General features: G+C 37.0%; 1 protein-coding gene across 5 annotated transcripts in view; it reads right to left on the bottom strand.

Moving 5' to 3' along the window:
- Positions 1 to 15639, bottom strand: part of NSD3 (nuclear receptor binding SET domain protein 3) — a 111656-nt gene that overhangs the window by 39207 nt on the left and 56810 nt on the right. For all 5 annotated transcript variants that reach the window (XM_042934814.1, XM_042934817.1, XM_042934818.1 and 2 more), the window contains exons 5-8: positions 11289 to 11443; positions 8380 to 8895; positions 5964 to 6090; positions 1785 to 1885 (exon numbers count right to left, since the gene is read on the bottom strand). In XM_042934814.1, coding sequence (XP_042790748.1) covers positions 1785 to 1885; positions 5964 to 6090; positions 8380 to 8895; positions 11289 to 11443 — 899 coding nt within the window. The remainder of the gene's footprint in view (positions 1 to 1784; positions 1886 to 5963; positions 6091 to 8379; positions 8896 to 11288; positions 11444 to 15639) is intronic.

The following is a 15639-nucleotide window of genomic DNA, read 5'->3' as shown; positions in this document are numbered from 1 at the left end:
CCGCCCCAAAGACGTTAGGATAAATTTTTACTTACTATGATACTCAGGTTAATGTAACTCACGCCACTTTAAGACCCTTCCGCGCCTGCACTCACAGCTAAGTTGCTGGGAATCAGGACCCTCTCTGTAGAGAGTGCTACAGGGCTCCATACAGCTGGAAGCTCAATACTTTTGCTGCTAGTACAAACTTAAGAAAATAAGTTTGTGATATTGCAAAAGCACTTTCTTGAGTGTCTTATGAACAGTGTCTTGATCCTACATTAGGAGAGCGAGATCAGAAGTTATTCTGCCAATGTATATGTACAACACGTGGTAATTTGAGGACTGAACCATTGGAATTAAAGAAAGGATGCTGTTTGGAGGAGTTCCTGTTTTAGCTATGAGTTGAATTTTATGTTTCTTTAAGATGTGGTGAAATATGCATGTTGAAACACATTTTGTAAATATTTAAGGATTGTTCTAAGCTTTTTAAAAAAATTTTTATTTTTTTTACAACAGGTAAAAAAACATACAACAGAAGCGTTTTTATAAGATACAATTAGTAATACAAATATAAAATCTTCTAAAACAATCACTGGTATTGTTCTACTACTAACTATTAACACAGTGGCATTAACAATTTGTCCCACTTTTTATACTCATTCTGCTTATTAATTTTAAACTGACTGGTCACAGAATTTGGGAACCAGCTGGAAAAATCACAACTTTGTTTTGTTAATGAATGCTATAGATTTGCAAGAGCTTAGAAAGATTTTTTGGAATATAATTTCCTAAGTATGAAAGTTAATTATGATAAATGAATGACAAATTAGTACATTATTTAAATTTTAGTTAAATGTTTCTGGGAAAATTGTTTTACATGCTTGGAGATGCCATAGAGCACCCACAAAATTACCTTTTAAGTTTGGAAGTTTAAAATTATGAAGGAAACAATTTGAATAGAAAAGTCCACACTTCCATACTAAGTGGTTTTAAAAATATAAAGCTTATTGGAACAAATTCTATCCAGAATTCTTTTTGTTTAATAGCAGCTGTCTGGGCTATACAAAATGGGTATTCTTCTACTTTAGAAAATTAAGAAAAATTCTTATTGTGAGTTTAATTTAAAGGAAAAATGGTTTCTTAACATTTCTTTGAAAAAGGTAATTTAATATGTATATTATTATATTGGTTACACTGGTTTAATACCTTTCAGTCAAATGTTCCTCCTCTTTTTTGTTTTTACTTTAATAGTGTTTCTCTGATAGACCAATCACAGGTGAGTGCCATTCCACTGGGAAAATAACATTCCAAAAAATCTGTGATACCAACAGAAAAACCAGATCATCTATGATTATCTGTGTCTTAAATATAACTCTCATAGTTAAATTAATTTGATTTGTTTAAAAAATAAAAACAATACATACCAGCAGCTTAAACAAAAAATCAAAATTTAAAAGGGCAGGGGTGACTCAGTGATGGTTCCAAATAAAAATCGTGAAAACATGAAATCATTTTGCTCATAACAGAAATTTCAAAATAAATGTGAGGAATTCTTTAAGAGTCTTGTACCACTGGCTTCCCATCTCCTGTAGTCTGACTATGTTCTGTGAAAATGCCTGAAGCAGAATCACAGGGATGGTTGTATTAGAACTGGGCACTGGAACTCACCAGGACAGAAGCATACGAATAGTCCAAAAAAAGGAAACCCAGTGTGGGGAAAGTTTCTTTTTCTTTTAAGATACCATATAAGCCACAACATTTACAAATACAATGTTTTAACTCTCTACATGTAGGAAGCCAACCTGCTCCTTTTTGATCTTCTTCTTTGGCACAACCTCAGTGGATTTCTCTGATTCAGAACGAGTTCTAATTGATCTTCTCTGTTGCTTCTTTTCTATTGAGCCTAAGAGGTGATTTAAAGAAACAAAAAATAAAAACTCACTTAAGGATGACTAGACATTTATGTAACTAAGATCTGGCCCAATCCCCTGCTTTTTTATCTATCACTTTTGTTGTTGTTTTTTACTTTCGGTCTTTTAATTATAAATCATTAAAAATTTAATCAGTGCTACATAGTTAGCATTTTTAACAAATGAGTGAAATTGATTCTATATGTAAAATGCTTAACAGTGCTGGTGCACTTATATAAGTTTTTGCTACTGTTATATTATTAACAACAAAGGAGAAAAAAGCAGTAAAGGGACAAAAGTGTGGCCAAAACCAAATCATTAACTTGGATGTCAAGGAATTGTTATACTTTAGACATAATTAGTCATGAAAAACTATTTGAAACAAATTAGCAAGTTTTTTCATGTTAAATAGTAAAACAGAAACTATTAATTTTTAAACAGTAAAATTCTTTGGAAGTAAACAGAAAAGAACTCACATGGACCCCATTTTGGAAAGGATAAAACTTAGACTGAAGACCAAAACTTGAAAGAACACTAAATCAGGAAGGATTCATTCTGTGATCCTGAGAAGGAATGATGCCTTCAGCACAGCTGTTCTCCACCTTCTCAGTGCTTGGACCACCCAAATGGTCCTTCCTAGACAATAATCACCTTTCACTTGCCACAGGGGAAAGCTCCTATCAAAGCAGGCAGAAGCTACTTCAATAAAGCCTTCCACATTACCTTCATATTTTGTGGTTTCATTGTGCTTGTCTGTGTATACATGGTTTCCTTCACCTTAGTTCAAAGCCAAAACAAAGAAGGATCCCACTACTTCTATTCTGAGGAAGGAGAGGTAGTCTGACACGAATATATTGTTTCTCAGCTGTGGTTAATCTCTACCAGAGAAGTCACAAATGAAGGTGTTGGCTCCTTCCTTCATTCTCACTCTTCTTACACTGAAGGAAATGTTTACCAAGACAACAGATCTCCTACCCTCACAGTCACCTGAGTATCCCAGAAATAAGAACTGCTTAAAACAAAAAGCTTTACTTGTTTGAAGGATGTCAACATAACTGTTCCATCAAGTACAAATGGTATTTTGGTATTTGATCTATCTTAGAGAAAATAAGGCAACATGACTTCTTAAAATTGTTCTGAAAGCTACCCGAAGAACACATAAATTCTACTACATTTAAAACCACTAAAAAGTACTATGTTTAAGTCCTAAGAGAGAGGAGGTGATCATCTCTGAATTTGGAAAATAGCTTAGAAATGCAAATACAATTCTTCAAAACACAGAAATTAGCAGTACCAGATACTCGATCTATCCTCCAAATTTACTAGGAAAAGGCCCAAGAATTCTCCCTAAGTAGTTAACACCAACTGAGATGACACTATTGGTTTCTGAAGAGAGATCAAGTCTCTTTTCTCGGTTTTCAACTACTGAAGTTGTTTTCACAAGAAGCAAAATGGTCATTTAAAAAGGCAAAATCTGCTCATCAACCACAGCTGGTAACCAAATTTAAACCAAGGTCAAAGCTTTAGAGCACTCATTAATTTACAACCTAAATACAGTACCTGCCTAAGGAATAACTCAGTATAACCTTTCACTTTAAAAAAAAAAAAAAAGAAAGAAATCATAGCAGAACTTAAGTCTTACAGGAAAAAGACAATATGAATGTTCAGTAGCTGAGGGGAAGGGAAAAAAAGCTCCATTAAAAATAAAAGTATAGGGGCGCCTGCGTGACTCAGTCAGTTAAGCGTCCAACTCTAGATTTCAGCTCAGCTCATGATCTCATGGTTCATGGGATCAAGCCCCAAGTTGGGCTGTGCACTGACAGCACAGAGCTTGCTTGGGATTCTCTCTCTCCCTCTCTCTCTCTGCCCATCCCCTGCTCATGTTCTCTCTCTCTCTCAAAGTAAATAAATAAACATTAAAAAAAGTATAATATTTAAGATCAGTCTAATATGAAGATTACTTTCTCCCTAATTAGAATATAGATATTTAAATAAAGATCCCCCTAGCTAAGTATCACACTTAAATTCAGACAAATTACCAACAGTTTAAAAGATAACCAAACTGGAAAAAAAAAATAACAAAACTGATATACCTAACTACGGGAAGCCGAGGCCAAAAGATTTTTTTTTTTTTTTCCAGTTTATTTTTGGCAGAGTGCAAGTGAGAGAGGTGCAGAGAGAGGGAGACAGAGGATCCAAAGCAGGCTTTACTCTGACAGGCTGACAGCAGTGAGCCTGATATGAGGATTGAACTCGTGAATCATGAGCACATGACCTGAGCCGAAGTCAGATGCTCAACTGACTAAGCCACACAGGTACCTCCCACCAAAGACTTTTTTTAATCTTCAAAGAAGGGAACAAATGTTTTCAATTATGGCTAATTAATGCAAAATCTTTTAAGTCCATTTATTCATTTCTTTAGAATCATAATTTCATTTTTTTATATAGTATTTTGAAATGATACAAGTTCTGGACTTCACTCTCCTTACTCCAACTTCTCTTCCCAACTCAATTTTGGATAAAGGTATAATGTTTAGTATGCTCCATCCAATATTTGTCCCATCTCCCTGCCACCACCTCACCGTGTCTTATAGCCCCCCTCATTTATTTTAAGAGAGCTACCCCAACTTCTTTCTCAAACAATGACTTTTATTTAGCTCTTATAATAGTAAGAATCTTACTCAAAGTTTCCCTTACAAAAAATATTGGCTCTTTAGTGCCACTCCATCTCAATTCTGCCTGAGTTACTACTGATTGAAGGCTACTACCTTAGTTCTCAAGGCTTTAATCCTTTTCTATAAAATTACTTGGTTCATTCTTTGATTTCATTCCAAAAACCATTTAAAAGAACAAGATGAAACAAACTTCTTTCTCCTAAAAAGATTCCAAATGACCAAACCAGTTGACAATCTAACTCTTTTCTTGATGACCATATGAATCAGCAATACTGTTATAGAAACCAAACCCACCAGATACTCAGTTAAACTATATGATCTTAGTTAAGTCAGTCCCTTAATAAAAATTATTTTCACCATTCGAAAGGCACAATCTTACTAAATATAGGTACTTCTCTTTTATGTTGTAAAAAAAAATTAAAAAAAAAAAAAAGTTTTTTTTTTTTAACGTTTATTTATTTTTGAGACAGAGAGAGACAGAGCATAAACGGGGGAGGGTCAGAGAGAGAGGGAGACACAGAATCTGAAACAGGCTCCAGGCTCTGAGCTGTCAGCACAGAGCCCGACGCGGGGCTTGAACTCACGGACCGCGAAATCGTGACCTGAGCCGAAGTCGGCCACTTAACTTAGACTGAGCCACCCAGGCGCCCCTAAAAAAATTTTTTTAATGTTTGTTTATTTTTGACAGAGAGAACAAGAGCACAAGGAGGGGAGGGACAGAGAGAGAGGGAGGCAGAGAAACCGAAGCAGGCTCAGTGCTGTCAGAACAAAGTCGGATGTGCGGCTTGAACCCAGGAACTGTGAGATCATGACCTGAGCTGCAGTCAGACAATCAACTGAGCCACCCAGGTGCCCCTAGGCATTTCTCCCTTAAGCAAGAATAATATAGCTTGGTTCTCAATTAATGGGATCTGTTAATCAGAGAACAGATTAAAATAGGAGAGTTAGGCCCTAGTCCCTTAGTTCCAAACATCTAAGCATACTTAAGAATAAAAAAAGCACAGGCATCTGTTAATTAGTTTCTAATAAGAGATGGAGGAAATGGTCTAAGGATGTGTAATAGTGCTAGAAAAGTAAAGCTGTTAACTCTCATGCAAAGAGAAATAATCAAATGGTGCATTTACTGAAATGTGTACAGATTTCATAACTATGTTCTTTTAAGTACAGAGCCCTCCTATTACTTAAATTCCTGTAGGAAAAATATCCTACTATGAATAAAGCTCCCTAGCTCCTAAACCATTCTTTCCTACTGAAGTAATTGCTTTTATAATTTAATTTTTTAAATACAATTTGATTTGGTAACTAAAAGTTTCTTAGGAACACAGCTACCATTTTATACCAAAACAAAATTATGACACCTCAAAATGCGTCCATATATTTTTCATTCATTACTCACCTGTAGGACCAGATGTTGCTTCAGGAGATGATATATTCTGAGTTGCCTTTTCACTTCTCTGGTTTGGTGTGGAAATGATAAGTCTGTCTTGTCCCCTGACACTTATTTCCGTTTTGTTACCAATTCCCTTCAAAATAAGGAAAAATAAAAAAATAGTTGATTACTAGCAAATGGAATCATTGACTTATAAAGACAGCTTAAGATGTTCATAATTTGCTTGAATTTTACTTGGTCTTTGATTGAGTTAATTTATCATCTTAGCCATTATCAGAGCAATTTTATGAAGTCATCAGGATGTCTTCTAAAATGTAGAATGAGATTACGTAAAAAATAAACAAAAAACAACTATTTGTCTAACTCCATATGATGCGTATCACTAAAAAATGAACCTGGGGGCTCCTGGGTGGCTCAGTGGGTTGAGCGTCTGACTTTGGCTCAGGTCATGATCTCGTGGTTTGTGAGTTTGAGCCCCGCGTTGGGATCTGTGCTGACAGCTCAGAGCCTGGAACTTGCTTCGGATTCTGTGTCTCTCCCTCTCTCTGCCCCTCCCATGCTCATGCTCAGTCTCTCAATAATAAATAAAAGTTAAAAAAAAAATTTAAAAAAGAAAAAGAATCTGTATCAATTTTCTATCAAAAACAAAATGTTTTTCTGGTCTGAATAGCCTCTCCATTTATCCCTATCATAGGAAAAGAACTCAAGTTATTTTCATTTGGTACAGTACCCTAATATAAAGATAAAAATGTCAACACGTCTTTCAAGACAAGAATATCCTTAGGCACAGAAATCTGACATTCACGGTGACCACAATGTGTACCCAATAAGCAATTTGGAGCAGAGAGAGGCAGGTACAATTTTAGGTATTTTTAACATAATGGAATAAAGGAGTGATTTGTAAATATATATATTTTTAAGACCTTCATTTTTAAAAGATTAGTTTTATCTCAAATTTCATTTAAATAGCACTCCTTGGGGGGGGGGGGGGGGGGGCGTGTGACAAAGTTTGATTTCTGTACCAAAAGCAGATCAAAACTAGCTCCAAGAATGAAGCCAATTTACATTAAAAAAAAGATGCAAAGTATTCATTTGCCATTCAAAGCTACCAGCAGAATCAAGTGGAGACTAACTTAAGTTTTTCCAAGTAGCTTAGTCTTACCGAAATCAGTTGAACCTCTAGTCAGAAACAAGTTAATAGAGAACCCTTATGCTTCACTCTAGAAAAATATATCACTTGAGCACCAGGTGTGTAAGTGATGAATCACTGAATTCTACACCTGAAATATTATAATATTACACTGTATGTTAACTATCTGTAATTTAAATAAAAACTTGGAAGAAAAAAAAAGAAAAAATATCACCGATGAAACATACCTATATTTACTTTAGTGTGCATATGACAACGTTAGGAAATAAGCACAAAGTTCTTAAAAGCACACACCCATGAAGTGACACGAACTCAAATTCACAAGTCCACAATTGTGGGAAGGGTTGGGAGGACAGTGAAGAGCAATACGCAGTAAACGTAACAAATGTCAGGAGACAGTTTTAAAGTCTAAAAGCCAAAATGGGGGTGCCTGGGTGGCACAGTTGGTTGAGGGTCCGACTTCGGCTCAGGTCATGATCTCGCAGTCTGTGAGTTCGAGCCCCTCGTCGGGCTCTGCTAACAGCTCGGAGCCAGGAGCCTGCTTTGGATTTTGTGTGTGTGTGTGTGTGTGTGTGTGTGTGTGTGTGTGTGTGTGTCTGCCCCTCCCCCACTCATGCTCTGTCTCTGTCTCTCTCTCTGTCAAAAACAAATAAACATTAAAAGCTAAAATATAAGTGCCCTAAATGGAAGCTCAGGGCTGGCTGATGAAGGTATTCAGTTTGAAGAGGTATTTTCACCCCTTCACCCAAGCTATCACCACAGTTAATTGTTATAGAACAAACACAGTTCTGGAATTTCTCTAAAATGTACTAGCTATCCCAAGCCAACATGAACCTAACAAAATTGCTGGTGCAACCAAAGAGACCAGCAAGATACATTATTACAATGGTTACTTCAGATAACTGACAAAAATAATTTAATAAGAAGCACAATTTGAGGCTAAGAAAAATTAACTATACATGCAGAAACAGGCAAAGTGCCCAGTTTTTTCCCACAACTTTAGGGAGCTAAGCTCAATTTTGGCTGAACAACCCAAGATTAATCTAGTACAGATGGGCATATACAAAAGAGGGAAAAAAAGAAGGAAAACATAGCCTTTTGCCTTTTTTGCCCCCTCTTAAACACAGCGAACTGATTATACGTTTCAAATTCAGCAGACAAAAGGGTATTTAAAGTATGACCTCGTGTTGTTTGTGGGGTTTTTTTTAATGCCAAAGTTGATTACTTATTAATTACTGTTCCCCCCAAATACCCACAAAACAAAGGAGGTACCTTCGTTGAATAAACAAATTGATCGATAAATTTCCCATCTCCTGTGGCATTCTGAAGAGCAAACACTTGTTCAATTTTCACAACTGGAGACATGTTACACTTCTGCAAATCCAGGCTCCCTTTGTGCATTGTAATGGAAGCTGGTAAAGATTTCCTCGCTGCAGCCGTTTTCCAGGCTATTTTAACAGGAGGTGGTTCTTCCTCTTCCACACTTGTGTGCCGCCTCTGGCTCTGTCTCCGAATTTCAGTACTTGATGGTGAGGAGGCCACCTCACCTGCATCGGTCTGTTCTGGCTGAGTATTCGGCACTGACCTTGGTCTTCGTGTTTTCTTAACTTCGGCTTTGGAGGCAACATTCTTTTTTGCTTGGGATAAAGCCTCCTCGGGCTGTTTATCAATATAGATAAAAGTATACTGTTCTATTCTTTCCTCTCGGGTCATTTTCAATGCTTTCTCTGCATGGGCAATGCCAATATCCCACTGAGCACGTTCTCTCTGAGGTCGGGGTTTCCGAATCTTTAAAAAAAGACACAGGCATTATCGGATACGCTTTAATCTAACGGGTACATTTAAACCAATATATATTTCCCATGTGATTCTGTCATCTCTCCAGGTAATGTAAATATCTTCAGGTTCTTCAGTAAAACAAATGAAATGTTCTAACTCCTTAACTTTGGTAAGTCAGTATCAGCATCAGATGATATGCAGGTCTACTCTCTTTTATGTATCTTTTGTTGACCACTCTGCTGAATAAGTCCCTCAAAGAGGGAGACATCCTCCTCACATTATGTTCATAAAAAGCTAGTAATAAAGAGAGCAAAGGGAAGAAAGATTACAGAACGATTACTTTCAGAGGCCAATAAAGCACTAACATTAAAAATGACACCCTAGGGGGGCGCCTGGGTGGCTCAGTCGGTTAAGTGGCTGACTTCAGCTCAGGTCATGATCTCGCGGTCCGTGAGTTCGAGCCCCGCATCAGGCTCCGTGCTGACCGCTCAGAGCCTGGAGCCTGTTTCACATTCTGTGTTTCCCTCTCTCTGACCCTCCCCCGTTCATGCTCTTGTCTCTCTCTGCCTCAAAAATAAATAAATGTTAAAAAAAAATAAAAAATAAAAAATAAAAATGACACCCTAGGGTGCCTGGGTAGCTCAGTCGTTAAGCATGACTTCAGCTCAGGTCATGATCTCACAGTTTGTGAGTTCAAGTCCTGGTTTGGGTGAACAACAGTCCTGCTTCAGGTGAGCCCTGTTTTTCTTTCTCTCTCCCTCTTTTTCTCTGCCCCTAACTTACTTCCACCCTCTCTCTCTCAAAAAAAAAAAAAAAAAAAAAAAAAAAAAAAAAAGACACCCTAGGGGTACTGGGGTGGCTCAGTCGGTTGAGCGTCCGACTTCAGCTCAGGTCATGATCTCACAGTTTGTGAGTTCGAGTCCTGCTTTGGGTGAACAAGAGTCCCGCTTCAGGTGAGCCCTGCTTTTCTCTGTCTCTCCCTCTTTTTCTCTCTGCCCCTAACTTACTTCCACCCTCTCTCAATCCAAAAAAAAAAAAAAAAAAAAAAAAGACACCCTAGGGGCACCGGGGTTGCTCAGTCGGTTGAGCATCTGACTTCACCTCAAGTCATGATCTCACAGTTTGTGAGTTTGGGCCCCACATCGGGTTCACTGCTGTCAGCTGGGATCCCGCCTCTCTCTGCCCCTCCCCTGCTCATGCTCCCTCTGTCTCTCTCTCTCAAAAATGAATAAACATTAAAAAAAAAAATGACACCCTAAAGCTCAGGGGTGCTACAGAGATCACAACAAAGCTAAATGGCAGAGTCAGCATTTGATGCTGGGCTGGCAGTTTGTACCATAATGCAAACAGGAGCAGAATGAAGAAAAAGACAGAACCTGGAGAAACAAATGAGCGTTGACATGACATAGGAAAGAAGCAATGTATGAGAGAAAAAATAACCCTGAATCGGTTTCCATAGGTCTCTATCATTGTTGATCAGAAGACTTTGAGGTGGCAAAACACATAAGAAAACTTTGAATAAAAGTATGTGAGATGACCAAAGCAACTATGAATTCTCCAGGGGGTTAGACTGGAGGGAGTCCAAAATTAGCTAAGGAAACTATGAGAGGGGATGGTATATGTGGAACACTGATGTATAAATCTGTAAAATGTTAAGTCTGAAAATATTAAAATCCTCTGTGATAAAACTTAGCTTTTAAAGTGTAAAAATATGAACAATTTTGGAATCACAAGAGACCCATCCTAAAATTAGTTGAGTTTAAAAATGTCAACCAGATAGATTATCAAGAGTTGATGTCCTAATTCTAAAACATCCACCACCACAAACATATTTCTTGGTTCCATCAAGTGTGATCTTGGCTGAATCCATTGTTTAAGTTTTCTATGTCTCAATTTCTTCATTTGTAGAAATAGGAATAATAGTATCTACCTCACTTAGGTTGTTATGAAGAGTAAGTGAATTAATATACATAAAATGCTTAAAATAGTGCCTGTCTCACAGGAGGTGCTCACTAAATATTTCAGAAGCTTTACTTTCACAAAACAATTTACTAAATAAGACTAAAGAGAATTATGGAAAGATGTTGAAATAGGAAAAAGAATAAAATTCCCTGGCAAAATCAACATTTCACTAGCATCTTCTAGTCTTATGTACATTAATTCAATTCAAAATAGAATCCAACAATGTATTAAGCAGAGTTCAAGTTCTTAATAGTACTCTAATGTTGTTTATATGAAATATAAAACTTACCAACATAAAAATAAGTTATTAAAACTGAACTTAGGTTAAAATAACAAATCATTCTAACAACTGTCTGAATTTAAGTATGAAAAATTCTACTAAATTATTAAGTTCCCTAACAACCATATTTGATTGGTAATGTTAATACGTTGTCAGTTACCTTTTGTTTCTCAGAGTGATTGCTGGCTTGTTTGGTTGCTTCAGCCAATAATTCTTCATACTGTTTATGACCCTTATACTCTCGTACTCGCTTTTCATGAACCCAGGCCCTCTCTGGCTGGTTGCTAAAAAATTGGACGTGATATTCCCGGGCACCTACAAGAAAAAATTCTTACTAAGCATTTCAGACCATAAGCATCCACATATACTCTGCCAAAAATGTGAACCTAAGCCAGGTTCCCGAGCATTACTCCTATTAAAACTTGTACACTTTGCATTGTCCAAAGATATAATCCAACACCAGCCAATTACACAACTAATAGTTACTGTAAAAAATCACTCCCAAATGGTTAAAATTAGTACAGCAAGTTTTAAGAGAAAGGAAATCAGAAATTCTGCTAATTATCAGATTTTTTATCTTGGTTACACAACTTACTTTTCCTTGTCTTAAACCTTTTTACAAACAAATCTGTGTCTAAATAAATATTTTCTTCCTTCCAAAAATGTATAACATATTTTCTTGGACTTTAAAAGTGCCTGTCAGGGGCGCCTGGGTGGCAGTTGGTTAAACGTCTGACTCTTGATTTCGGTTCAGGTTATGATCTCACGGTTGGTGAGTTTGAGCCCTGCATCTGGCTCCATGCAGAGAACACAGAGCCTTTTTGGGATTCTCTCTCCGCCCCTCTCCCATTCTCTCTCTCTCTCTCTCTCAAAAATGAATGAATGAATGAATGAATGAATGCTGGTCAAATTGCTTTTCTGGACATATAAAAGTGCGCTATACAAACAGGGGAGGGGAAGAGGCCACAGACTCACGGATCCTGTAAGGTCAAAACTATCTTTATAATAATACCAAGATGTTATTATTGTTTCACTTTGTTGACATTTGCACTTAATACTACAGGAACAATTGCAGATAAGACTGCTGGCATGTTAGCAAAAATAAAACCAGAGAGTGACACCAAACTATACTAGTATCACATTCTTCACAACCACACACTGGCAGTTAAAAAAAAAAAAAGCCAGTTTTATTTAATGTCCTTCGTGATGCAGTAAAAATGATTAATTTTACTAAATCTCAACCCTTGGATACATGTCTTTAATATTCTGTGTGATAAAACGGGAAGAATGCATAAAGTACATACTGAAGTGTGACAGTTATCTTGAGGAAAAGTACCTGTATGGTTGTTTGAATTGCAAGGTCACTGGCCACTTTTTCACAAAACACCATATTTCAAAGAATGACTGGCAGAAAACCTATGATTATTTGAAATTGAGCATCTGGCAGATATTTCCTCAAAAGCAAGTTTGCTCTTTCAAGGAAATCAACTGACACTACTTGTGCCAATAATAAAATCTGATCTTTCAAGCAAAAATTAGAATTTTGCAAAACCAGTATTTATCCCTGTGAGTCTTCCAAATTCCCAATAATCAAAGAATTTTCTGATGAAATAACTGGTCATGTAAACTAATATGATTTAAAAATACATCTATAGAGGAATGTGTCAACATTTGGAAGATATGTCTCACTTGGTAAAACTAATATTTTTTAAGTGGCCAATATATGATATTACAAAATCATGTAAAGTAAAAGATTCATTCAAAGTGCAAGACAGAACCAACGGATTCTAATGTAACAAAGTGCAAAAAGTTTATTGATACGATTTTAGGCTCTCTATTCCAACTTACCCACCACTTGTTGAGTATGGGTATAGTATCAGAGAAATATATCCACAATTATCTAAAAAGGCTATTAAAATACACTATCCCTTTCCGACTACGTACCTGAGGCCAGATCATCTGCATATATTTCAACCAAAACAACAAATCATAACAGACTGAATGTATAGGCAGATATGAGTATCTAGTATCTTCACTTAAGTCAGACATTAAAGAGATTTGTAACAATGTAAAATGATACTCTTCTTCCTCATTAATATTTTTGAGAAAATAGTTATTTTTCATAAAAACATAATGATAACATATAATGGATTATTATTATCATTTTAGAGAGAGAGAGAGAGAGAGAGCACACATGTGAAAGTGGGGAAGAGGGGGACAGGAAGAGGGGGAGAAGGTGGGAGAGGGGGAGGGAGAGGGAGAGGGAGAGGGGGAGAGAGAGGGAGAGGGGGAGAGAGAGGGAGAGGGGGAGAGAGAGGGAGAGGGGGAGAGAGAGGGAGAGGGGGAGAGAGAGGGAGAGGGGGAGAGAGAGGGAGAGGGGGAGAGAGAGGGAGAGGGGGAGAGAGAGGAAGAGGGGGAGAGAGAGGGAGAGGGGGAGAGAGAGGGGGGGGGAGAGAGAGAGAGAGAGAGGGAGGGAGGGAGAGAGAGAGAGAGAGAGAGAGAGAGAGAGAGAGAGAGAGAGAGAGAATCTTAAGCAGCTTCCGTGCTCAGCCTGGAGTACAGCATGGGGCTCAATTCTACCACCCTGGGATCATGACCTAAGTGGAAATCAAGATTCAGACACTCAATCGACGAGCCACCCAGGCACCCTGAAAATGTTCTAAAATTAGATGTAGAGGGGTGCCTGGATGGCTCAGTTGGTAAGTGTCTGACTCCTGATTTCAACTCAGGTCATGATCTCATGGTTGGTTAGTTCCAGTCCTGCATTGGGCTCCATGTTGTCAGCGTGGATTCTCTCCCTCTCTCTCTAAGTGCATGCACACACTCTCTCTCTCAAAATAAATAAATAAACATAAAAAAAATACTTTATAAAAAATAAATAAAATTAGATGTAATGCTGGCTGCACAACTCTGTAAATGTACTAAAAAATCACTGAATTGCACGGAATTGGCATGTAATGCATATATCAAAAAGCGGTTACTTTAAAAACTACTGCAGAAAAAGAACATTAAAAATATCAGAATACACTTTTAATTAATTTAAATTTTTAAAAATTTCTAAGTTCTCAGAATTCCAGTTTTCTCAATAATGCAAACAAAATCAGTTCTTCCAGCAGTAAAGTAGAAGATTGTCTAGGGGATACCAGACCAAATTAGATTAATTCATAAAACTAAACTTAAACACTTCCTTTGAAATACAGATGCAGCATAAACTGTGCTTTCACTTATATCCCATAAAAAAGCTGAAATTAGCAGGTTTTCATAAAGTAACTACAGGTGAAACTATATAATCGCAGAAGCATGCTCTAAGGGGAAAGAATTAAAGAGCTGGATAATTATCACATGATAATAATATCTCAGAGAGCTCTAGAAGCCCAGATAGGTACATGAATTATGTTATTTAAAAAGGTCTGGCCCTAAAAGACACAAGAAAAGATGCTCATCGTCATTTATCATCAAGGAAATGCAAATCAAAAACTACAATGAACTATCATCTTACACCTGTCAGAATGGCTAAAATTAACAACACAAGAAACAACAGGTGCTGGCAAGGATGCGGAGAAAGGGGAACCCTCTTACACTGTTGGTGGGATTGCAAACTGGTGCAGCCACTCTGGAAAAAAATATGGAGATTCCTCAAAAACATGGAGATTCCTTAAAAACAGAACTACCTTATGATCCAGCAATTGCACTACTGGGTATTTACCCAAAGAATACAAAAATACTAATTCAATGGGATCCATGCACCCTTATATTTATAGTACCATTATTTACAATAGCTAAGATATGGAAGCAGCCCAAGTATCCATCAATTGATGAATGGATAAAGAAGTGGTATATATATATATATATATATATATATATATACACACACACAATGGAATAATACTCAGCCATCAAAAAGAATGAAACCTTGCCATTTGCAATGACATGGATGGAGCTAGAGGGTAATATGCTAAGCAAAATAAGTCAGTTAGAGAAAGACAAATACCATGTGATTTCACTCATACATGGAATTTAAGAAACAAAACAAGCAAAGGGAAAAAAATAAGAGAGAGACAAATCAAGAAACAGACTCTTAATTATAGAGAACTGATTTGTTATCAGAGGGGAGGTGGGGGGCGGATGGGTTAAATAGGTGATGGAGATTAAGGAGTGCACTTGTGATGAGCTTTGGGTGATGTATGGAAATGCTGAATTACTATATTGTACACCTGAAACTAATATAACACTGTATGTTAACTGGAATTAAAATAAAACTTTTAAAAAAAGAAGGCAGCTTGGTCCTTTTGGGAAATCCTTGTCCCTTTCTTCTCCCATTCATAAAATCATAGATTATTAAACCTTCAAGGTATTTCAGAGATTACTAGTCCAACACTCTGAGTAATAAGTAATAAATGAAAGAACTAGGACTGACTGCCTTCCTCCAACCTTGGTAAATTATGACTAGGTGAATTCAATTAACTTTCCTTTCAATACACAGTATGTTTAAGAGTGGAGGTTCTGGATAT

Source organism: Panthera leo, chromosome B1 (assembly GCF_018350215.1).
Source record: "Panthera leo isolate Ple1 chromosome B1, P.leo_Ple1_pat1.1, whole genome shotgun sequence".
Taxonomy (NCBI): Eukaryota; Metazoa; Chordata; class Mammalia; order Carnivora; family Felidae; genus Panthera; species Panthera leo.
The sequence above is the reverse complement of the archived record's forward strand: the minus strand, read 5'-3'. Positions and strand labels throughout refer to the sequence as shown.